This window comes from Oncorhynchus mykiss, chromosome 28, assembly GCF_013265735.2.
Source record: "Oncorhynchus mykiss isolate Arlee chromosome 28, USDA_OmykA_1.1, whole genome shotgun sequence".
Taxonomy (NCBI): Eukaryota; Metazoa; Chordata; class Actinopteri; order Salmoniformes; family Salmonidae; genus Oncorhynchus; species Oncorhynchus mykiss.
The window spans coordinates 21,852,269-21,877,201 of NC_048592.1; the positions used below are offsets into that span (position 1 = coordinate 21,852,269).

The 24,933-nt window shown below is 40.6% G+C and overlaps 3 protein-coding genes across 3 annotated transcripts; all 3 read right to left on the bottom strand.

Moving 5' to 3' along the window:
* Positions 1-643: 643 nt before the first annotated feature.
* On the bottom strand, positions 644-10,163 carry plk3 (polo-like kinase 3 (Drosophila)). Its single transcript, XM_021589495.2, has 15 exons — positions 9,831-10,163; positions 8,964-9,071; positions 8,736-8,852; positions 8,505-8,634; positions 8,205-8,292; positions 8,005-8,100; positions 5,865-6,063; positions 5,396-5,522; positions 5,184-5,293; positions 4,614-4,737; positions 4,298-4,381; positions 4,013-4,175; positions 3,732-3,861; positions 2,160-2,270; positions 644-2,060 (listed from the first exon to the last, which is right to left on the bottom strand). Exons 1-15 carry the CDS (start codon positions 10,038-10,040, stop codon positions 1,866-1,868), a joined length of 1,992 nt encoding a protein of 663 aa, XP_021445170.1. The 5' UTR covers positions 10,041-10,163; the 3' UTR covers positions 644-1,865.
* Positions 10,164-12,345: 2,182 nt separating this feature from the next.
* Positions 12,346-14,767, bottom strand: LOC110508737 (calcyclin binding protein). Its single transcript, XM_021589497.2, has 6 exons — positions 14,610-14,767; positions 13,968-14,175; positions 13,750-13,846; positions 13,523-13,622; positions 13,328-13,422; positions 12,346-13,153 (listed from the first exon to the last, which is right to left on the bottom strand). Exons 1-6 carry the CDS (start codon positions 14,625-14,627, stop codon positions 12,973-12,975), a joined length of 699 nt encoding a protein of 232 aa, XP_021445172.2. The 5' UTR covers positions 14,628-14,767; the 3' UTR covers positions 12,346-12,972.
* Positions 14,768-20,947: 6,180 nt separating this feature from the next.
* On the bottom strand, positions 20,948-24,441 carry mrps14 (mitochondrial ribosomal protein S14). The gene is made up of 3 exons (XM_021589498.2): positions 24,288-24,441; positions 22,220-22,384; positions 20,948-21,457 (listed from the first exon to the last, which is right to left on the bottom strand). The coding sequence occupies exons 1-3, from the start codon at positions 24,357-24,359 to the stop codon at positions 21,275-21,277; spliced, it is 420 nt and encodes a 139-aa protein (XP_021445173.1). The 5' UTR covers positions 24,360-24,441; the 3' UTR covers positions 20,948-21,274.
* Between the last annotated feature and the right edge of the window lie 492 nt (positions 24,442-24,933).

Here is a 24,933-nt window from a genome sequence, read left to right on the forward strand (position 1 = left end):
TCCTGACAAACACTTTGGCGGTTGGCTTCAGGGCAGTCTGGCCAGCTTCTTGGTAGCCTGTCCAGGAGATCCAGCTAGAGAACACCTAGAAGACCAGGGAAGGGCCATCTTTTTAAAGCCAGTAAGGTCCAGAAGCTTGTGCAAGCCATGCTGGATAGTTAACTGGACAGACTCCGGCAGCCATCTTGTCAGACAGTGAAAAGTCAACGATAGCATGTACCGTGCAAGACTGGTGCATCAGGTCGTGGGGCAGAACAGGAGACCGGACCCATGGGTGGCCAGTTGCCATCTGTGGGACTCGCAGCCTGATGACTTTGCAGTTGCCATGTTCCAAAAACCCTCATTTGTTCCTTGGTCCAATAGGTTTCTTGTGTGAGTAGTAGGCACTGAGTGACAACCATTCTAGTTCACCTGGAAAAATGCTGGTAATTTCCTAGTTCCTAGGGCCAGAAAATCAATTCTAATGTTTGGCCAACACTTGTTTGTGGATGAATTTGTTTTTGCGATTTGCATTTCACCAACACCATTGTCAAATGTTGAGCTCTTGAATAGACATTTTGCTCATGGGGAAAAAAAGCAACCATTCAGTTGTAGTTCCAGATTAAAGTCAAGCAAATTGTCAAATAATTCAAAAAGGCCAATGTGATTTCCATAAACTTTATTTTACGCCAATATAGCACAAAAGTGATCATATTGAACATTTCCCATGTGTCAAGACCATACAATTACACAATAAATAAATGTTTAAATTAAATAAATACAGGACATTGTGCACAAAAATAAAGATTCTGAAGCAGATGCTTTCAAAACATTGGATTTGACAAGACATTACCTGGAAGTTGTATAATACTTGCACTCATGAATCACAGTTTAAGGATCCAACTCTGGGTAGAGACGGCAATGTAAACCAAAGGATGGTACAGTATGATAAACACAATACTTATATATATATTATTTTTTACATACTGATATTACAGGGTTATATACCATTTTATCAAAAGCTTATACCAGGTAGTGACACTAGTGCTATTCAGACATTTGAAGTTAACCAATTCCAAGTAAAAAGTCCTTGCCTCCGTAGACCATCTCATGCCACCACATCCACATTCAAAAAGGGCTGTTATTGCACAATACAGGCAGACATCCCTCAAAGGCACTTTATCCCCTTCGCCAAACAATGCAATGTAGCGCAGCCTTTTTCAACTGAACACTAAAAATCTATATTACCCAGTTATGGTTAAAAAAAATAACCTTCTGGTATCTATAGCTAAAAACTAGTGGTAAAATTACTGCGAATCCAAAGAAAGTGAAAGTTGTCACACCCATTGCCCTCCATATGCTGTTGTGTACCAATTAGTGAAGTGTAATTATCATAAAAAAGGCAAGCGATGTCAAAGCATAAAAAAAGCGAAGACGAACTTCACAGTTTTGACATGGGGGGGGGGGTCACTTGGCAGCTTGTGATCCCACTGCCATTTCAGAATCAGGTCTGAGCATGAGCTGAGAGAACAGGGTCAGGTTTGTGTACATGAAGTGAATCAAGCCAGTAGTGTGATACTGTAGTCAGAATATAGGTTCATTCAAAAACAAACAAGGGCACCATAGTCCAAAGAGGCCAGACACTAGCCTAAGATTGGGGAGGATTCCCTGAATGAACAGAGCCTCCTGGTCATTTGCTCCCAGTGGGAGCAGAAAGCAGCAGGTTGGTTGAGACTTGGATGGCGCCCAGAGTCATGGCCCTGGGGGGTGAAGTTTTCCCTAGGTACAGAGCCATGATCAGCATCCCCTCCCCCAATCCTAACCATTAGTGGGGAGAAAAATTTGGCGTCTCGGGGCAACATCACCTTCCTTGAGCTGTGGAACCATTATGAATCTCCGTGATGTTGGAGCAGCTGGACCACGTAGCGCATGCGGTGCCTCAGCTCAGCAGAACAGCCCATTTCTGACAGCATGCTCAGGAGGTATGTGTAGGAGACGCGTTCGCGGCTGATGTAGGTCAGTAGGTAAGAGTCGGAGGACTTGCACAGGATGATCTTGGTGTGGTCGGTGTAGAAATTCACCTGGGGAGGAGGAAGTTAAATAAAGTCACGGGGCATAATTACAGTGCTAAGCTACCACAAGAGGGTTTTGGAACTGACAGTGTGGCTGTAAGGCCTTACCTGCAGGGTACCGTTGTTGAAGAGCATCACCAGAGCATGGTCGGTCTTCACCCACTGTAGAAGGAGTGGCGGCTGGGAGGGAGGCTGGTCTTCACAGTGGAGGTCGCCACCCTGGAAGAGACAAGAAACTTGTTACATTACAACCCCATTTAGATCATAAAACTACAGTGGCTTGGGAAAGAACTCACCCCATGGCATGCATCCTATTTTGCTGCTTTACAACCTGGATTTAAAGTAGATTTTTGGGAGTTTGTAACATTTGATTTACACATGCCTACCAGTTTGAAGGTGCAAAACATTTACATTGTTCAAGAAAAAACTGCTCCAGCTCCTTCAAGTTGGATGGGTTCTGCTGGTGTACAGCTCTTTAAGTCATACCACAGATTCTCAATTGGATTGAGGTTTGGACTTTGACAAGGCCATTCCAAGACATATTTCCCCTTAAATAACTTATTGCTTTAACAGTATGCTTAGGGTCATTGTCCTGATGGAAGGTGACCCTCCATCCCAGTCTCACATGTCTGGAAGACTGAAACAGGTATCCCTCAAGAATTTCCCTGTATTTAGCGCCATCCATCATTCCTTCAATTATGACCAGTTTCCTAGTCCCTGCCAATGAAAAACGTCCCCACAGCATGATGCTGCCACCACCATTCTTCACAGTTGTGATGGTGTTCTTGAGGTGTTGGGTTTGCACCAGACATGCCAAAAGCTACATTTTAGTCTTGTCTGACAAGAGTACCTTCTTCCATATGTTTGGGGAGTGTCCCACATACCTTTTGGCGAACAAAACGTGTTCCTTTTGTCTTTCAATGCATTTTTTTCTAGGCACTCTTCTGTAAAGCCCAGCTCTGTGGAGTGTACGGCTCAGTGGTCCTATGGACAGATACTCCAATCTCTGCTGTGGAGCTTTGCAGCTCCTTCGGGGTTATCTTTGGTCTCATGATTAATGCCCTCCTTGCCTGGTCCATGAGTTTGTGGGCAGTCCTCTTGGCAGGTTTGTTGTGGTGCCATATTCATTCAATTTTTTTTATACTGATTTAGTCGTGCTCTGTGGTATTTTCAAAGTTGGGTTATAAAAAAATAACCCAACCCTTATCTGAACTTGTCCACAACTTTGTCCCTGACCTGTTGAGAGCTCCTTGGTCTTCATGGTGTCGCTTGCTTTGTGGTGCCCCTTGCAGAATCTGGGGCCTTTCAGAACAGGTGTATATATACACTGAGATCATGTGACAGAGCATGTGACCCTTAAATCAAGTCCACCTGTGTGCAAACTAATTATGCAATTTCTGAAGGTAATTGTTTGCACCAGATCTTATTAGGGGGTGAATACATATGCACACCACTTCTGTTTTTATTTTAAACAAGTTCATTTTCTAATTTCACTTGACCGATTTGGACTATTTTGTATATGTCCGTTAAATGAAATCCAAATAAAAATCTATTTTATAGACTGGTTGTAATGCAACAAAATAGGAAAAGCAGAGGGGGTGAATACTTTGTCAAGGCACTGTACACCCTGATCAGTCATGCCCTGATAAGGTGGTTAATAGAGAACCTTCAATGCCTCACCTCCATGAGGTTCTGTTCCATGTAGTTGGCCATCAGCTCCACGATCTGCTTCTGACTACAGAGCTGCTCTGGTAAAGCACTGGCCTGGAAGGTGAAGTGTTTGTTGTTGGTCAGGCAGTAGTGCACAGTCCTGTGGGGAAGACAATGGCGATGCATTAAACGAGACGAGGGTTTGAGACATTGAAAAGGCTACAATAAACCAGCAGAATACAGGTTGGCAAATCAATAAACTAAGGCTAATAACTGCTTGAATATAATTTATCAAGTTGAAAAGGACTTACTTGCGTTGATCACACAGACTCAAGTGTGTCCCCTCATTGAAAAGCACACCAATGTTTTGATTGGAGAGCTGGTAGCCAAAGCCATATTTGTTGGAATAATCAACCCACTTTGTGACCCAGATAAAGGATTTGGGCCTGGAAAGACATGGTGGGTTTCTTGTAGCTAGAGAGGAAGACACTCATTTAGAAATGTCTCAGTAATAGAATATTTCTGTATAATCAACTTGTTTAAATGCCATTTGAAGTATTGTACTAGAATAGTTTGTGGAGAGGCTTAAAGCTCACCTGCAGGCATGGCAGACAAACAGCTGTTGAGGACCTTCATGGCCGACTCCGCTATAGACGCAGGGGTAAGGCCATCTTCACACGCTTGAGAGAGGGGAGGGTGAAGTTTAGTTGAAATCCCCACCAACAGTGTGACAGTCTGGCAAACTGATTCAACTACTTATGCCACTTAAATATAATCCATGTAGATTAAAAGCTGTCTCGGCTATACATATGGAAGAGATCTGTTAGTGGTCCATTATTGGCACATCACCACATTTAAAGCATCACGTTCAGCAATTGAGGTTCATCAAACTGAAGCCGAGTAGTGACTTACGTTCTGTACTGCTGGCCACCGTGCCTTTAAAGGAGCGTGATGCTGCAGACTTCCTGGACTCCTCCTCAGCTGGTGTATCCAGCAGACCAGAGCTGACTTGCTGGCCTACCGTGGGAGGGGGAGCCTGAAAGAGGAAACAGCGGTCATGAGCAGTTGTCCTTCCTTACAAAGAATGGCACATGAGCCAAATGCAGTTTGTTGTATTGAATGACCGCTACAGATGCCAGGAGGCTGGGAGAACTATGATTTACAGAGTGCATATGCAATTGCATTTCGTTCCACAGGCCTGATTCACAAACCTTTTAAAAGATGGATCAAGCCATCACCCAGAATCTCCCCATAGATTGTCTGGCTGAAATGGGATTCTGCTAAGTACAGTACAACACTATTCTAAGACATCCACTACTATGGCTGCCCTCTGACAGTCCCTTGATGGTCTAGGTCTCTTGCTTCATCTCAGCTAACAAGCAACACTGCTGAATTGTTTGAAAGTAATTAACCTTAAGTCTAGCCTGCACTATAGAAAAGTTTAGCTTATGCTAAAAATAATCCATCCTTCAAAATACATACCTCATCGGTGCAAACTGTTTTGTAACTCATCTGGCGACTGATGGAGCATTTGACGATGCCTGACACAAGCTTGGAGATGCTCTCTCGCTCTTCACAATGGTTCTTCTCCACTATAAAACCAAACGTGTTAAATTATACCCTGATTCAATAGTTAATCCTTGGGTTAAACTGCAGCCTTTTGAAGGTCAGTCATGACTTGCCACAAAGCTTACCTTTGGATTTTCTCTTGCCAAAGAGACTCTTGGCCATCTTTGTGAAAAACCTCTTGGCAGGGCTGGGCGGGTTGAGCTCTGGCACTGTCACACAGCTGCTGGGAGGCAGTTTATCCGGGGTGAAAGCCTGAAAAAAAAAAAAGTTTAGATCGGGGAAACTGCAAGGTCAGCAATTCAAGCAACCACTTAGCGCAATTAATACTGCCATTCTCTCAAGTCACTCTAGTCAATGGGCACGTGCTGTTATTCCTAGTGTGGCTCTAGAAAGTACACTTCATATCCAAGGCTCAGCCCTCCAATTGTACACAAATTGCATCTAAAGATGAAGCATAATGCAATTGGAATGTCATTCAAAATACAAGTACAAATCAAGGCATTGGAGGGGGCTAAAAATATAATCCAATAAGTAGAAAGCTTTGGGAATTGGTGCTGTAAAGTCACGCCTAATTCCAGGGCATGGGCCACATACCTTGGTGAAGAATTGGTGGTTCAGGATTTGGTCTAGTGTAAGGCGGTCACTGGGGTCCTTCTGCAAAATGCCAGAGATGAGCTTCTGAGCCGCAGGAGACAGGGTCGAGGGCAGGTTGTATTTCACCTCCTTGATACACTTGTATGTCTCCTTCAGGTCAAGGGTTTCAAAGGGAGGGTTCCCGCACATCAGTGTGTACCTGGTTGAAGCAAATCAAAATATTAAGTCGCCGCACAGCCAGTTGATTTAAACTGTTGACACATTCCTCTATTTGAGGAATGTTATAAAACCTAAACACGCTTACCCATGGTCTACCTCATCACCCTTAAACTAGAGGTCGACCGATTAAGATTTTTCAATGCGAATACAGATTATTGGCAGACCAAAAAAAGCCGATAATGATTCATCGGCCAATTTTTTAATAATGACAATTACAATACTGAATGAACACTTATTTTAACTTATTAATAAAATCAATTAAGCCTCAAATAAATGAAACATGTTCAATTTGGTTTAAATAACGCAGAAACAAAGTTGAAGTGAAAGTGCAATATGTGCCATGTAAGAAAGCTAACTTTTAAGTTTCTTGCTCAGAACATGAGAACATATGAAAGCTGGTGGTTCCTTTTAACATGAGTCTTCAATACTCCCAAGTAAGAAGTTTTAGGTTGTAGTTATTATAGGACTCTATACCATTTGTATTTCATATACCTTTGACTATTGGATGTTCTTATAGACACTATAGTATTGCCAGTGTAACAGTATAGCTTCTGTCCCTCTCCTCGCTCCTATCTGGGCTCAAACCAGGAACACAACGACAACAGCCACCCTCGAAGCAGCGTTACCCATGCAGAGCAAAGGGAACAACTACTCCAAGTCTCAGAGTGACGTTTGAAACGCTATTAGCGCGCACCCCGCTAACTGGCTAGGCATTTCACATCAGTTACACCAGCCTAATCTCAGGAGTTGATAGGCTTGAAGTCATAAACAGAGCAATGCTTGACGCAAAACGAAGAGCTGTTGGCAAACCGCACGAAAGTGCTGTTTGAATGAATGCTTACGAGCCTGCTGCTGCCTACCATCGCTCAGACTGCTCTAACAAATCATAGACTTAGTTATAACACAGAAATATGAGCCCTTTTGGTCATTAATATGGTCGAATCCGGAAACTCTCGAAAACAAGAAGTTAATTATTTCAGTGAAATACGGAACCGTTACGTATTTTATCTAAGGGGTGGCATCCATTCGTCTAAATATTCCTGTTACACTGCACAAGCTTCAATGTTGTCATAATTACGTAAAATTCTGGCAAATTAGGCGGCCCAAACTGTTGCATATACACTGACTGCGTGCAATGAATGCAAGAGAAGTGACACAATTTCACCTGGTTAATGTTGCCTGCTAACCTGGATTTCTTTTAGCTAAATATGCAGGTTTAAAAATATATACTTCTGTGTATTAATTTTAAGAAAGGCATTGGTGTTCATGATTAGGTACACATTGGAGCAACGATACGCACCGCATCAATTATATGCAACGCAGGACACACTAGAAAAACTAGTAATATCAACCACGTGTAGTTAACTAGAGATTATGATTGATTGTTTTTTAAAAGATAACTTTAATTCTAGCTAGCAACTTACCTTGGCTTACTGCATTCGCGTAAAAGGCAGGCTCCTCGTGGAGTGCAATGAGAGGCATGTGGTTAGAGCGTTGGACTAGTTAACTGTAAGGTTGCAAGATTGAATCCCAAGCTGACAAGGTGAAAATCTGTCGTTCTGCCCCTGAACGAGGCAGTTAACCCACCGCTCCTAGGCCATCATTGACAATAAGAATGTGTTCTTAACTGATTTGCCTAGTTAAATAAAGATTAAATAAGTGTTAAGGGGGAGGCCAAATCCGTGTCCAAAAATACAGATTTCCTATTGTTTTGAAAACTTGAAATCGGCCCTAATTAAAATCGGCTATTCCAATTATTCGGTCGACCTCTAACTTAAACCATTTGAATAAACTCAATTGTGTATATAATTTACATTCAAGGCCTAAGTAGGAGCTGTAGCACCATAGAGCGAAATGTGACAAGTACGCACTTAGTCAAATACGATGGACACCAAAGGACAACCATTCCAAGTATACTTACATTACACAACCTAGTGACCAGACGTCAGACTCGGTTCCATGGCCCTGCCTGTTCAACACCTCGGGGGCAAGGTAGTTTGGCGTTCCACAGATTGTTCTGAGGAGAAACCATTTGCATTAGAGTCGTTGTTCACCTCGGATTGGCTTTGAAGGAAACCTGAATATTCAAAGGAATGGGACACATGCCACCAGATGACTTACTTCTTCCTCTGCTCGACTGTTTCTAACTTCGCAGCAAGCCCAAAGTCTCCCAAACGCAACTCCATGTTCTCATTCACAAAGAAATTGCCTGCAAGGGCAACATTTGTCAAGTCAGTTTTCCCAGGCCTCACACGAGGAATAGTTTGAAGTGCTTTGATATAAAAGTACAACCAAATAATGACAAATTCAAAACATGCCATTGAGATTTTCAAACTGAACTGAATGAGAGTTCAGAGAGCACCACCATTGTGGTAAAATAATCCAACGATACATCCTATTCCACAAATCACCCGTACACACCTAATTTGAGATCCCTGTGAAGGATGCCTCTGTTGTGAAGGTACTTCAGCCCAGATATGATCTGCCGGAGGTAGTAGCGCACTTCTGGGTCTGTCAGTGTGTGTCTTGCTTTCCAAATGTGTGCCAGGGACTACAAAGACAAGGTCAGAGTGCTGTCAGTACCCAGTGAACACCCTTCAGAATGTCTGCACAAGCTGTACCACCACAGACCAAAGCAAGCGCACAGCTCACCTTTCTACTGCAGAGCTCAAGGAAAATATAGATGTTGTCTTGGTCTTCGAAGTGATGGGAGAACTTCACCACATGTTTGTGATGTAGGGTTTTGTGAAGTTCGATTTCATTTGTTATCTGTCAGAAGAGTAATAAAACAGGCACCCAAAATATCAGTAGGAATAAAGACTAAGCATTTTTGGAAAGGAGTTAAGTCTGCAGATGATTGACAATGAAATGTGTCCTTACCTTATCCCTCTGATGAGGTTTTGACACCCTGCTCTGTGGTATCACCTTCACAGCATACATTTTGTTGCTGGAAAGGTCTGTCATTTCATAGCATCGTGCAAAGCCACCCTTTGAAGTAAAAACACACTACAAATCAGTATCGGCCATAATCTGAACCATAAAAATAGCTGTTTACAGCGACATGTCTTTCCATGCATTTCATTTGTTTATAATGAAATGCAATTCGAATTAGGATAATGCGACTGCAGCATTTTAACAAAAAAATTTTCCTCCTCATGCGGCAGCAGACAGGCGAAGATTTTTTTGACACCGCGCTGTGTTGATACATTGTATCATGATACAAGATGCATTTAGAATATGGACATTTTATCAACTAATTAATTATCAGTGACAAGTCCGGCGTTACATCGCATCATTACAACTGGCAAAAGAACCTGAACTATCCTCATGGACGGCTTATTTAAAAAAATAATAATAATTAAGGCGGCTGGGAGATAGCCTACCAATGACCTCAAAATAAAGTCAGAAGAGAATCTCGATAGCCTAGATTATACCTCGCTACTAACCCAGCTAGAGAATTAATGAAGCTGGAAGAGAGTTTGTCATACCCAGCACGTGGTCATCATTCCGCATTGAAACAATCACATTTGAGGTTAACGTGTAGCCAGCCCTGTCTTACAGAACATGCGAACCAACCGGGAATAAATCATGCCAATGAATGAAAGTTGCCACGTTGTAACACTGACGCAGCAATAGCCAATCTCTTCATACTACCATCAAGACACATTGTCAACAGAACGGTGTCTAAATAATTGATTTGTGTGCGATACATAGCAGCACATAGAACAAATTGATATAATAATATACCTTTCCCAGAAGCTTTCCTTTGCTGTAAGATTTTCCTGTCTTGGAATCAGTCACCACCTGGGCGAGATCTGGTTTGATTTGTTCCGATTTTGTCTTGTTCGGTTTAGTAGGAAGAATAACTTGGCCATGTTCTGGACAAGGTTTGAATAGATCCGGATTCATCGTGAGACATGAAGTACGCTGAGAGGTGGTAAAACACGCAGTATTCATTCATCCAAAAAAATAGATATTCTACAACAATCCTCAGATCTAACAATTAATCCTTTTAGCGGTGTTGTATCCTGAACTCCAACTCGTATACATCTGACATGCCCGGGCTGAAAATTCCGCAGCTATATAAACTGTCCCTGACGTCACAGAAGTGGGCGGGTGAATAGGTGGCTCATTCCTCAAATGAACCAACCATATTTGCTCGAAATACTTCTCAATCAAAGCTGATTGAAACAATAAATGTGATTTTTATGTGTGTGTGAAATACTGAACGTCCTCATGAACAATGTATCCAGTCACGTGACTGTATTGATTATACTGCTGTTGAATGATATGATTTTTTTTTGAGAGACAGACGGTTTAAACCTGTCATATAAAATAGACAATACATTTTTTTTCACATTATCAGAGCAACAACACTATCATACAGCGGTGTAAAGTACTTAGGTAAAAATAGTTTAAAGTACTACTTAAGTCGTTTTTTGGGGTATCTGTACATTATTTTACTATTTATATTTTTGACAACTTTTACTTCACTGCATTCCTAAAGAAAATGATGTACGTTTTACTCCATACATTTTTCCTGACAGCCAGAGGTACTCGTCACATTTTGAATGCTTAGCAGGAGAGAAAAATTGTTCAATTCACATACTTATCAAGAGAACATCCCTGGTCATCCTTGTGATAAAGTGCTGTTCGTTGATTGCTGTTTTTATTTTATTACATGTAATTTAATTCCTAAAATACTGGTTACATTGTAATTTTTAAGACAAAATCATACTAACAAGGTACGTGAGCAAATATATATTTAATCGTGAATATCCATGTCATGTTGATATAGAATAATACGTGTGACGTGCTCTGATAGAATAGCAGTGGTGGGAAATGTACCCAGTTGTCATACTGGAGTAAAGGTAAAGAAAGATACGTTAATAGGAAATGACTCAAGTAAAAGTAAAAGTCACCCAGTAAAATACTACTTGAGTGAAAGTCTAAAATTATTTGGTTTTAAATACACTTAAGTATCAAAGTAAATGTAATTGCTAAAATATACTTAAGTATCAAAAGTAAAAGTACAGGTACAAAACGTTTTACAGGTATATATCGTTTTAAATTCCTAATACTAAGCAAAGCAGACGGCCACATTTTCTAGTTTTTTTCATTTACAACTAGCCAGTTGCACACTCCAACACTCAGACATAATTTACAAACGAAGTGAGTCCTTCAGAAAAGAGGCAGTAATATCACATTGACCTTATCCCTTGGCTGAACATATTGAGGCTGTCTACTCATTTCACTTCTGACAGTGAATGGAAAGTGATTCCAGATGCCACCTAGTGGAGTAAACATTGAATGATTTCAGCATGAACTATACCACATTCGGCAGTGGGGGTACGGGGGTCCGGCTTTAAATGTACTCATGAAAGTTGTAATAGTAGAATGCACAAAGTGCAATTTCGAACTTGGGTAGTGCATCATCGTTTCCTCTTGTCATGTTAGTCATTGCATACCTTAGCGAGCTATTTATAACTTGTCAGAAATGTCCAGATCAACTAGCCCATGTCAGCGAACGTTTTATTTAGTTTTTTTAGCCTATAAATATTGCTGTGATTTTTTTGTCACTCAAATATCACATGAATACACATTAGACATGGCAAAATGTATAGAATTGAAAGGAAAATAGCTTTAAACATGCAAAATTCTCTACACCAATAAGAGGGGTGTGAACAGCTTGTGTCATGAACAGGGCTTGTGACCATAGAAATAGTCTAGGGGTGCACAGCGGTGTTCCCTGATGCTGAAAGGGGGGACAGCAACGCAAAGTGTCTGGATACAGCTTTTAGCAGTGGTATATTGGTCATATACCACAACCCCTTAAGGTGCCTTATTTATATTATAAAAATAATTTTACTATGTTAACAAGTTTATGTCACACCTGCAGTAGATCACAGATTTCAGGTAATCAGGGCTCAAACCACCTGGTTTATAATGGCAAATAATCAGTGGCTTGGTTAATTCAGGATCTGGACATACAGTAGGTCAACCCTTTCTAAGCTTTACATGTTGAGACGCTGTGTTCAAAATGGTAAATTTTCAGCAATCGGAAAGCTGCTTCCTTGGTTTTAGGCATAAAATACATATTACAAATAAAGAATGTTTCTTTTTAATAAAGGTTCCTGCTAATAATTGCCCCCCCGTAATTCAAACAATGGCAAATTCCTTTTTATGTAAATGTATCTGGGGTCTGCATCTTGATCACTTCACTTGCATTTCAGAACCAAACCATGGAAGGCAACAAGAAACATTTAGAGTGAATAACTTTTACATTTTATTCTGAAATGCATGAATGAATACATACATACATGAATGCAATTTTACCTTCACAAATATACTTTGTGATCTGCCTAATAAAGTGGTATTTTAACACAGTTATCACCTTTTGAGTGATTTGAGGATGAACAGTACTGCAAACTTTCATTTTCAACCAGTCTTAAGGACTTAAGAAGGCATTGGAATGCAAAATGAATGTACAAAAAAAAAAAAAATGAATGAAGGACTGGAAGGTTGGTAGATTTAGAGCAGGGGTGTCAAACTCATTCCATGAAGGGCCTAGTGCAGGGTTTTCCAAACTCAGTCCCTGGGATCCCAAGGAGGACAAGTTTGGGTTTTTGCCCTAGCACTACAGAGCTGATTCAAATAATCACCAAGTTTAGATAATTTGAATGAGCTCAGGACAGAGTTTGGGAAACGCTGGCCTAGTGTCTGCAGGTTTTTGCTTACAATTAAGACCTAGACAACCAGGTGAGGGGAGCTCTTTACTAATTAGTGATCTTAATTCATGAATTAAGTACGAGGAGCGAAAACATGCAGACACTCGGCTCTAGGTGCAATGAGTTTGACACGTGATTTAGAGGGGGTGGGTGGATCAGGTTCAAAACATGCCCATGTTGTTAATGTCTCCATCTCCTTTGGCTTTCTTGTCCTGGGACTCAGACCAGGCCTTGTTGATGGTGCGCTTCATCTCATCGTCCCCATCAGAGTACATCTTTTTCAGCATGCTCATTAGTCCATCGCTAGGATCAGCATTCTCTTCTGGGTTTACACTGGGCTTACTGTGCAAAAACGACAATGTTATTTGTATTTCTCTAAAAAGGTTTGGCAGTAAACATCTTGAACAGTGTCAAAGTTACAGCTCAATATCCATTACAAGTCTAATCAATTAAGAGTGATTTAATCTTCAACCATTCAATTATTTGGTTTAGCACACTAAATTGTGTTTGACTTACTCTTTTTCTTTGATCTGTTTCTGCACCTGTGTTAAGCATTCCCACTTCTTGGTAGTCTTCTTCTTACACATTACCAGGACCATATCTGTTTTAATCTATAAAAAATAAGGATATGACAAGGGATGTCATTTACACTTTGCCCAGATAAAGTATTGCAGTTTACAATGTTGATGTAAATCTAAAAGAATCAAACACCTTTTTAGAGCTGTCCTGAACATTAACAGGATTAAGAAGATTGTTGATTGTCATTTGATGGTTCTTCCCATCCAAATCGTTCACAAGTAGAACGAAAGACCTGTATGCAGGAAACAATAGATCAGTTTAAATAAAAAAAATAAAAAAAACAGGCAAAGGTGTTGACTAAGAGAGAGCAAAAGGGATTGAAGCATTTATCAATGTGACATGACTAAAACATAGCCTACCTCTCTGTGAAAGTGACCTTCACATTTTCTGGTGCAATCTTGTGTACGCCATTGAGGGTGATGTAGATTTTGACAAAATTTTCTGATTGGTCCCACCCTGCGTCAAAGAACATGCATTCATTGTAAAAGCAGCAGTTGCCTACATTTTTTACATTAGTGTTTGCTAGCCGAGCTGCTAGGAAAGCAATTCATACTCTTAGATATTACAAAAGTAGTACCATAGTTGTTTATTTTGACTGTGTATGCTTTTGAGGCAGAGGTTGGATCTGCCTCCCTTTTTGCCAGCTGCTCTTTCTGATGTCGCTTCACTGATATCTCCTTCTCAATCTTCTTCTGTTCCAGTTTGAGGACATCCTGAACACGTGTTCTCTCAGACTTCTCCAGAAGACTGGCGATCTCCTGTAGGTCTGTCTCCAACTGGTTGATCTAAGTATATAAAAAAACATTTATGCCTCTACATCGAGAATAAAGCTAACGTTAGCTAGCAAACATTGATTTGCAACAGCTAGCTAGTAAGCAACTCACTCGTTAGCTAGCTAACAAGTAAGTTAGCCGTCACACCAAGACGCCAACACTAAGCTAGCACACATCGCTAACTAAAGTGAACTAGCTACTTGACATGCCACGGTTGACTTCATATTTAGTTAACGTTACTGAGTACAATTTAGATAATATTAAAATGACTAGAATGAAGTATTCTAGCTCATTCCTAATTATATGGCGCAACATCAGCTAGCTTGCTAACGATAACATCCCAGATAAGCATTGGTAGCTAACTGGCAAGTAACCAGGCTGAGAAGACTTTCACCGGGCTATTTTCATGCAATCCTCAGCAGTCCCATAACATGATGGCTAATTACCTGTTCGCTGAGGTCCATTTCGTCGTTTATTCTGTAAGGTTTATATGGGTGTGTTTTGGATAGATTAACAGCGAAGTTTCCAATGCTCCTTTGTAACAATGAAAATGCTCCGTCTAGAGCGATTGGTGTTTCACTTGAGTTCCGCCAATATTTTCACCTTTCGCTATCGGTCAAAATGTGCACTGTACAATGTCCAATGATACCTGAAAATCAATTTGCCTACTAATAATTTTTTTCCACTTTTCTTTCACATTACTCGAGTTGAAGGAAACAAGTACAACTACTATTTGGCTCAGAATAAAAATCGACAGTGTATTTAGATGAAATCACTATATTTGCTCTGAGACGCAGTAGTAGTACGTTTTATTGGTTTCTCGCAGTCACACTGAATTGTACACATTTACAATCATAACATCAATCATATATAATTATCGAATAGTACAATCCTAAACTAGCAAAACACTTGTGCAATATGCCGAAATCGCTCTGCAATTTCCTGGTTGCTAAAATTCTAATAGTTAGCCTAATTTCAGTTTGTGACAAAACAAGCAATTCATTAGTGTTGAGAATCAACGTACCATCTAACCCGCTGTACAATATAATGTCAATAACCAAAAACATTGTATTTTCAGCTGGTTGAAGCTGGTGTACAAAACTGAAAGTAAAGACACAAAAACTAAACATAAGAACGGAAAGTATACAAATAGTGCACATAGAACTGATCTACCGCTTCTTATATACTGACAAAGAATATAAAGGCAACAATTTCAACGATTTTAATGAGTTATAGTTTATATAAGGAAATCAGTAAAATAAAATAAATTAATCAGGCCCTAATCTATGGATCTCACATGACTGGGCAGGGGTGCAGCCATGGGTGGGCCTGGGAGGGCATAGACCCACCCACTTGGCAGCCAGGCCTACCCACAGGCCACTGAGGAGCCCAGCCAATCAGAATGAGTTTTTCCCCACAAAGGGGCTTTATTAAAGTGGTCCTGGGCTGGTGTGGTTACACGTGGTCTGCGGTTGTGAGGCCAGTTGGACTTAATACCAAGTTCTCTAAAACGACGTTGGGGTGGCTTATGGTAGATGCAGTATCTGGGATCTACATCTGTTTATATTAGTTACTGTGCTGTTACTAAGCAGTAATGCATTACGGCAGTGTTACGTTACTACACCTAATAGGAAATGCACATGCGCACTGGGGTGCCGGGAACTGTAGAGGACGAGGGGTTTTGACTAAACGAAAACTAACTGTACTCCCGTCTCCTGCCTGGTCATTTCTCCACAACACAAATATTACAGTAGAGAAATTAACATTAAATGATCTGGCAACAGCTCTGGTGGACATTCCTGCAGTCAGCATGCCAATTGCACACTCCCTCAAAATCTGTGACAATGTGTTGTGTGACAAAACTGCACATTTTAGAGTGGCCTTTTATTGTCCCCAGCACAAGGTACACCTGTGTAATGATCATACTGTTTAATCAGCATCTTGATATGCCACACCTGTCATGTAGGTTCACAATATTAACATTCAATGTGTCAAAATATATGATCATTCACAAGGAATGTGAATGTGATCAACATTTACAGTAATATACATACACAATATATTTTATTTCAGCTCATGAAAACATGGGACCAACACAAATCAAATCAAATTGTATTTGTCACATGCACATGCGCTTACAAGCCCTTAACCAACATTGCAGTTCAAGAAATAGAGTAAAGAAAATATTAACAAAATAAACTAAAGTGAAGAAAAAAAATCTCAAAATCAAAAAGTAACACAAGAAAATTACATAACAATAATGACGGGGTACGGGTACCGAGTCAATGTGCAGGGGTACAGGTTAGTTGAGGTAATTTGTAAAGTGACTATGCATCGATAATAAACAGCGAGTAGCAGCAGTGTAAAAACAAAGGGGTGGTCAATGTAAATAGTCCAGGTGGCCATTTGATTCATTGTTCAGAAGTCTTATGGCTTGGGGGTAGAAGCTGTTTAGGAGCCTTTTGGTCCGCTTGCAGTGCGGTAGCAGAGAGAAAAGTCTATGACTTGGGGGACTGGAGTCTTTGACAATTTTTTTGTGCCTTCCTCTGACACCGTCTAGTATATAGGTCCTGGATGTCAGGAAGCTTGGCCCCAGTGATGTACTGGGCCGTACGCACTACCCTCTGTAGCGCCTTACAGTCAGATGCCGAGCAGTTGCCATACCAGGCGGTGATGCAACCGGTCAGGATGCTATCGATGGTGCAGCTGTATAACTTTTTGAGGATCTGGGGACCCATGCCAACTTGACATGTTGCGTTGATATTTTTGTTCAGTACTTTCTTTCAATGAGAATGACAGATCTATAGCTCACATTTCTATGTGAATTTGGTCAGGTCGCCCAAAACGTTACATATTGCAGTTTTAATATAATACATTTTTAAAATATGCCTTCCTAATACTGAGTTGCATCCCCTTTTGCCCTCAGGACAGCCTCAAATCGTCGGGGCATGGACTACAAAGTGTCGAAAGCATTCCACAGGGATGCTGGCCCATGTTGACTCCACAGTTGTGTCAAGTTGGCTGGATGTTGGGTGGTGGACCATTCTTGATACACAAGGGAAACGGTTAAGTGTGGAAAAACCCAGCAGCGTTGCAGTTCTCGAGACACTTAAATCAGTGCGCCTGGCACCTACTACCATAGCCTGTTCAAAGGCACTTAAATATTTTGTCTTGCCCATTCACCCTCAGAACGGCATACATACATAAGCCATGTCTCAAGGCTTGAAAATCCTTATTCAACCTGTCTCTCCTTCTCTTTATCAAAACCGATTGAAGTGGATTTAAAATGTGACATCAATAAGGGATCATAGCTTTACCTGGTCAGTTTGTCATGGAAAGAGCAGATGTTCCTAATGTTTTGTACACTGTGTATACAAAACAACAATACTATGACAACAAGGTTAGGGGTGGCAGCTTTAGAAAATACATCTTTAGAGTTCTTAGGCAGGCATTTTTAAGGCCCTGGGCTATTTGGTGTGTGCATTGGTCTGTTTAGTGAATGGGAGAGTTCTGATAATGGCCTGTGCGTGTCATGGGAGTGTTCAGTTTGTGGATGTTTGCCCGTCCAGTAATTTGCCATCTAGTTGGGGTGAGCCAGTCTGAAAACTGGGAGTTCTGCAAGGATTTAGCAAATAGGAGTCTACAGCAATGACCATGTTTACATGCACACAGTATTCTGGATAGTAGCTCAATCCCGCTTAAGGTCTTATTCGGGATAAGCTGTTTACACACACCTTTGATATTCCGCTCATGAGTATCCCTGTACCCATAAATAAACAGAATATTCATAATTTAAGTATATGGGTTAAATGGAATAGTAACTAAAATCTGAACACTGACTGTAGGCCTATAAACTCTCACATGTAGCATAATATAATCATAATTATATTAACTTTGCAGAATTATGCATTTCTTGCAGTGAAAATATTCAACAAATGTTAATTTTGTCTCGGGAACAGGAGTGGAGAAATATTTATTTCAGCATCTCTTGAGATAATGCAAATGTGTGTAATACAGTGCCTTGCGAAAGTATTCGGCCCCTTTGAACTTTGCGACCTTTTGCCACATTTCAGGCTTCAAACATAAAGATATAAAACTGTATTTTTGTTGTGAAGAATCAACAACAAGTGGGACACAATCATGAAGTGGAACGACATTTATTGGATATTTCAAACTTTTTTAACAAATCAAAAACAGAAAAATTGGGCGTGCAAAATTATTCAGCCCCCATAAGTTAATACTTTGTAGCGCCACCTTTTGCTGCGATTACAGCTGTAAGTCGCTTGGGGTATGTCTCTATCAGTTTTGCACATCGAGAGACTGACATTTTTTCCCATTCCTCCTTGAAAAACAGCTCGAGCTCAGTGAGGTTGGATGGAGAGCATTTGTGAACAGCAGTTTTCAGTTCTTTCCACAGATTCTCGATTGGATTCAGGTCTGGACTTTGACTTGGCCATTCTAACACCTGGATATGTTTATTTTTGAACCATTCCATTGTAGATTTTGCTTTATGTTTTGGATCATTGTCTTGTTGGAGGACAAATCTCCATCCCAGTCTCAGGTCTTTTGCAGACTCCATCAGGTTTTCTTCCAGAATGGTCCTGTATTTGGCTCCATCCATCTTCTCATCAATTTTAACCATCTTCCCTGTCCCTGCTGAAGAAAAGCAGGCCCAAACCATGATGCTGCCACCACCATGTTTGACAGTGGGGATGGTGTGTTCAGTGTGATGAGCTGTGTTGCTTTTACGCCAAACATAACGTTTTGCATTGTTGCCAAAAAGTTCAATTTTGGTTTCATCTGACCAGAGCACCTTCTTCCACATGTTTGGTGTGTCTCCCAGGTGGCTTGTGGCAAACTTTAAACGACACTTTTTATGGATATCTTTAAGAAATGGCTTTCTTCTTGCCACTCTTCCATAAAGGCCAGATTTGTGCAATATACGACTGATTGTTGTCCTATGGACAGAGTCTCCCACCTCAGTTGTAGATCTCTGCAGTTCATCCAGAGTGATCATGGGCCTCTTGGCTGCATCTCTGATCAGTCTTCTCCTTGTATGAGCTGAAAGTTTAGAGGGACGGCCAGGTCTTGGTAGATTTGCAGTGGTCTGATACTCCTTCCATTTCAATATTATCATTTGCACAGTGCTCCTTGGGATGTTTAAAGCTTGGGAAATATTTTTGTATCCAAATCCGGCTTTAAACTTCTTCACAACAGTATCTCGGACCTGCCTGATGTGTTCCTTGTTCTTCATGATGCTCTCTGCGCTTTTAACGGACCTCTGAGACTATCACAGTGCAGGTGCATTTATACGGAGACTTGATTACACACAGGTGGATTGTATTTATCATCATTAGTCATTTAGGTCAACATTGGATCATTCAGAGATCCTCACTGAACTTCTGGAGAGAGTTTGCTGCACTGAAAGTAAAGGGGCTGAATAATTTTGCACGCCCAATTTTTCCGTTTTTGATTTGTTAAAAAAGTTTGAAATATCCAATAAATGTCGTTCCACTTCATGATTGTGTCCCACTTGTTGTTGATTCTTCACAAAAAAATACAGTTTTATATCTTTATGTTTGAAGCCTGAAATGTGGCAAAAGGTTGCAAAGTTCAAGGGGGCCGAATACTTTCGCAAGGCACTGTATGTTATCTTGACACTGTTATGCAAGCAGTCAGCATTCCAACCACATAACATATGCACCCAAGACCAACTGAAGTCTTTTCAGAAACATGTTTTGAAGTTCTCAGCTTTTCATTTCTTTAAAACCGGTCAAACTGATGACATTTGGCTTTTTGCACAGATCCAATCTTTCCACTGTTTTGGACTTATTGTGTTTTCTCCCCGGTCCTTAAATGAAACCGACTACTTTACCGGTGTTAAATAGATTACTAATGCATTCATTCTGTTGATGGAAGTCATTCTAGTGAGCACTACTTTTAGTCTTCTGGGGCAACAACTTATAACAGAAGAGAAGCTGCATGTTCAAACTATAGCTGACAAACAAATGGCCTACCAAATGTCAGAAATTATAAGTAGAAACATGTCTAAATTAGGGGTGAAAGTAGTCAGTCAATTATTTATTGTAGGCTAAATTATGGTGGATCAAACTGCTCAGGTAGCCTACTTTTTGAAGTGATATGTTTGACAGTCAGATGAAAACATCACAACACCCATGATATGTGCAACTGAGCCTGTGCAGACCGCAAAAACATCAGTAAACAGGATGAGATGTTTACATGCCACAGTATCCCGTTTTAGATCAGCATATCCCAGGCATCTTATCCAGGTTTCTCATAACTGGGATACAAGCCTTTTCAGGTTATTGTAAACGGGATGATGTTTATATTTGTCAACTCAAAAACAGAATACTTGAGTATCCCGAATAATAACGGGACACTTGTGTGCATGTAAACGTAGTTAATGTCTCAGGGATAAATGTGAGCCACACTGGTTGTGAAAAAGATCTGGCTGTGAAAAAGATCTGTGAAAAGACCTGATGTCATTGTTCAAAAGACCAGTTAGTGAAAAAAATGTTTAACGAATTGGGCTCCCATTGAATATTTACATTCAATAATGGAAAAGACACTTTGCTAGTGGAAGCACTTTGTCAGAATGATAACAAGTGAATGGACAACCTCATTTGAGCACTGTGACCTCTCAGACATACCAAATGGTTAATTGAACATAGAAAATGATAAGTTATCTCAGGAGCATCCTTGACATAAGGCTTTTTACAACGCCAACAGCAAAGCACCGATTCTCATTAAAAGGCAATCAGGGGATTCAAACATACATCCTTTTATTTGTTTTAATACAGTTGACACCTTTAAGCTGTCAGTTGCAACCTTCAATTAACATAATTCAAAGTGGTGTGGAAAAGAAAAACAGAGTTCACAGCATAGTGTACTGTGTTGGTCCGGTCGCCCGACAATGACTAACCCTAATCACCAGTAGTGTAGTAGAGGATAAATGCACGTAAATGCTTTTATATTTTGCACGAGTGTTTACCCGTCTTCTGCAGGTTTAGGGACCATTACTTTACTCACTGCAAACGATGACCACCTATTATCATTATTTTTTACCACTACATCATTGAGATAAATAAAATCACCACATGGCCCGCTGTATTCCAGACATCTGGTTGTGGTCCGCCAGGTGACGGAAGACTATGCGACTGAGACGCCACCTGCGCTTGACGCCCCGCGGCCGTGAGGTCATCACACATCTATTCCGGATTCGTACTGGACAGCTGTCACGTGGTAGCGCGGCGATTTCTTTATCGGCAACATCCTGCAAGGATAGTTATTTGGCTTAATATTCATCAAATATAAGCTACTCAAACAAGTTGTAGTTACCATTAATGAAATTATAATTGATGTTATCATAGGACATCCCGCCCCAGTAGTTTCAAGTTTCAATGTCACGCTCACAAGTACAGTGAAATGCCTTTCTTGCAAGCTCTAAACCCCACAACGCAGTAATCAATATCAGTGTGGCACTAAAAGCAACATAAGGGGGGGAGGAATAAGAACATGATCTGTGCTTTCGAGATGTTGACGATGAGTATGACGTGTCTTTTCTCAATAACGACAGCTCTGCTAGCGTTAATGTCAAAATACATTCTTTACTCACCGAATATGGAGTATTACTGGGCAATGATCTTCATTTACTCCCTTTATGGCCAGTATGTACGTCCAAAAATGTACAAGCAACTAAAAAAAAAATGCCACTTTGGCACCTCCAATGTTGGCACCTCCAGCTGTTGTAGACTTACGACCTGTGCATGGCAGTAATGAGTGATTGGAGGTGCCAAATAGGATTTTTTTCAGTTGCTTGTAATTAGAAAATATAATTTTTGTTGCTGTCTAATGGGAGTTTGAATCAAAACTTCCTAGGCGTTAGAGAAGCCACGTCATACTCATCGTCGGCATCTCTAAAGCACAGATACTGGGGCAAGAACATCCCAACAAACTATTTAACAAAACACAAAATACTGAACATTACAACCACAGAAAAGATAGTTGAAGCACAATATGCATAATTGTGGGCTACCTGAAGCTCCTTGGGGAGAACAGTGTTCTTCCTTAGTGCATTGATCCGTAGTCTTTCATCTGCATAGTCAAAGGCCATCTGCCTTCTCTTCACGTCGCGTAGCATTCTCCAGTCAACATAGTACCCTCTGACTTGCTCCACCACACTCCAGCAGCTTCTCAGAGTCTGGAACACAGACATGAAGTTGAGAAACCATACACAGATGATAGCATACAGGAGATCTACCTCTGGTCCACGTTCATGCGTAGGATGCGCATACAGCTAGTAGTGTTGATCCAACGCATGCGTGTGCATCAGAAGCAGAGCCAGTCTGGTGGCACACCCCGCCTTATCTCAGCTCACTGGTCACCATAGCAGCACCCACTTGTAGCACGCGCTCCTGCAGCTATATCTCACTTGTCACCCCCAAAGCCAATTCTTCCTTTGGTTGTCTTTCCTTACAGTTCTCTGCTGCCCATGACTGGAACGAACTGCAAAAATCTCTGAAGCTGGAGACTCATATCTCCCTCACTAGCTTTAAGCGCCAGGTGCAGTGCATAACCCATCTGTAAACGGCCCATCTATCTACCTACCTCATCCTCATACTGTATTTATTTATTTATCTTGCTCCTTTGCACCCCAGTATCTCTACTTGCACATTCATCTTCTGCACATCTATCATTCCAGTGTTTAATTGCTATATTGTAATTACTTCGCCACCATGGCCTATTTATTGCCTTAACTCCCTTATCTTATCTCATTTGCACTCACTGTATATAGACTTTTTGTTTTCTTTTGTTCTACTGTATTATTGAATATGTTTTGTTTATTCCATGTGTAACTTTGTGTTGTTGTATGTGTCGAATTGCTATGCTTTATCTTGGCCAGGTCGCAGTTGCATATGAGAACTTGTTCTCCACTAGCCTACCTGTTTAAATAAAAGTGAAATATATATATTTATTTTTTTAAACACAAAGTGCTGCTCAAACGTTTTCCTTCGAAGTTAGAAGACTTAGCCCAAAGGCTGGCAGATGGCGATAGTCATTTAATCTTACCATACAAAGGAAACACTTTTGCAGCCTAAATAGAGAATGTACGAACCGGTCCACAGTGGATACGAGTGTATAACCGGCTGCATGCAGTCTCTTTGGACGGTAAGCTGAAATGACTCAATATCGCCATCTGCCGGCCTTTGGGCTACAGAAGAATGGCCATGCTTGCAGAGAAAAGCTATCCAGCACTCTAGCAACATCTTTACTTTGGTGAGTTACAAAAATAGATTGAAGCCAGTAGTCACTTAACAAAGTTGGGGAAACAAACATTTTCTATGAAAGGATAAATGGAAAGCATCAGAGCATAGAGGCCATGGTGATCCTGTTAAATTACTAGAGTGGCAATGTCATAAACCCTCAAAGTTCCAAAATGGGGTGAATATGGCAGCCATATTGGTCAGGGAGAAATCTAAACCAGTCTAATTGGAATTAATGGCAGTAGAGGCATGACCCTGATTTTACTTGTGCAGGAAAATAAAATGTGATATTAGAAATCGTGTAATAGTCAATCTAAAACATTGTCAAAAAATGATCAATAGTTTATAGAGGTTTTATACACATTTTCTGTATAAATAGCCTCATATGTAAACAGACCATGAATGTCACACATTTTTTTTTTTTGAAAGCTGTGAGTACTGATATGATACAATATCAGTTCCTGTATCAAATTGTCTAAGTCCTATCATCAACTGACTTCAGCCAGTGTATGGCTATAGATTGACTGCATGGTCTGAATGTAATACTGGCTAAATGTATGGAATCACTCCTCAAACTGTCTTGCCTAGTGCAGATAAAATCATTATTTTTACATGATCGTATCACAGCACTGGCATACTATGGTTGACCAACTCCCTGACCTTGATCCCATCATAAGAAGATTCAAATAATTTGTTGTTGTAGCGCGATGGACCAGAGCTAGGCTTTCGTTAGCATACTAGCTAGCAATCCCGTCTTCTCCTCCTCTTTCAGGCTATAAAGTCCACAACTGAAATGTACCCTTGATGAAATCCTTAACAATTATTCAAACGACGTCATACCTGTTTAGGTGTACAAAAGGAGGAGTGAAAAACATTTAACCCCGCAAGTGCAGTCCTACAGGCCGCCGCCATCTTGACAATTGCGTCTTCTTCTGTGATGCTCAAAATGTTGATGTGCAGAATACTACCACCTTGCGACAAGGCGGGAGTTGGCCTGCATGTCATTTTTACTGGGTTGTCACCATTACAGCCACAAAGTAAAATTGTCTATATCGCAACAATTTATGAAAACACATTTTTTTTGCCTGAATTTAAGGCATCAGGTTAGCAGTGTGGTTACGTCAGGGTTAAGGTTATTGTTAGATTTAAAATCAGGTTTTGAGAGAAATTGTAGAAATAGGCAGAGTTTAGCCATAATGATATTGTAACTAGTGACGACCTTTTACACTGTGTGAACTCATTCAGGTCAGGTGCAATGCAAATGCAATAAACACAAAATATCTTGAATAACAATAATAAATACAATTAAATTATGCTTTAATGACTCGATCGAGATAGGAAAAAGAGAGAGATTCCCTGCAGAACCCCATTTTCACCTAAGGATGGCAGTATTTGTTCAGTGATGAAGTGATTTGATATCTGAGTCTGAATAATGTTTGGATTTAATCAGTTTCACATCAAATTGGTTGAGGGCAGTCCTTAATAA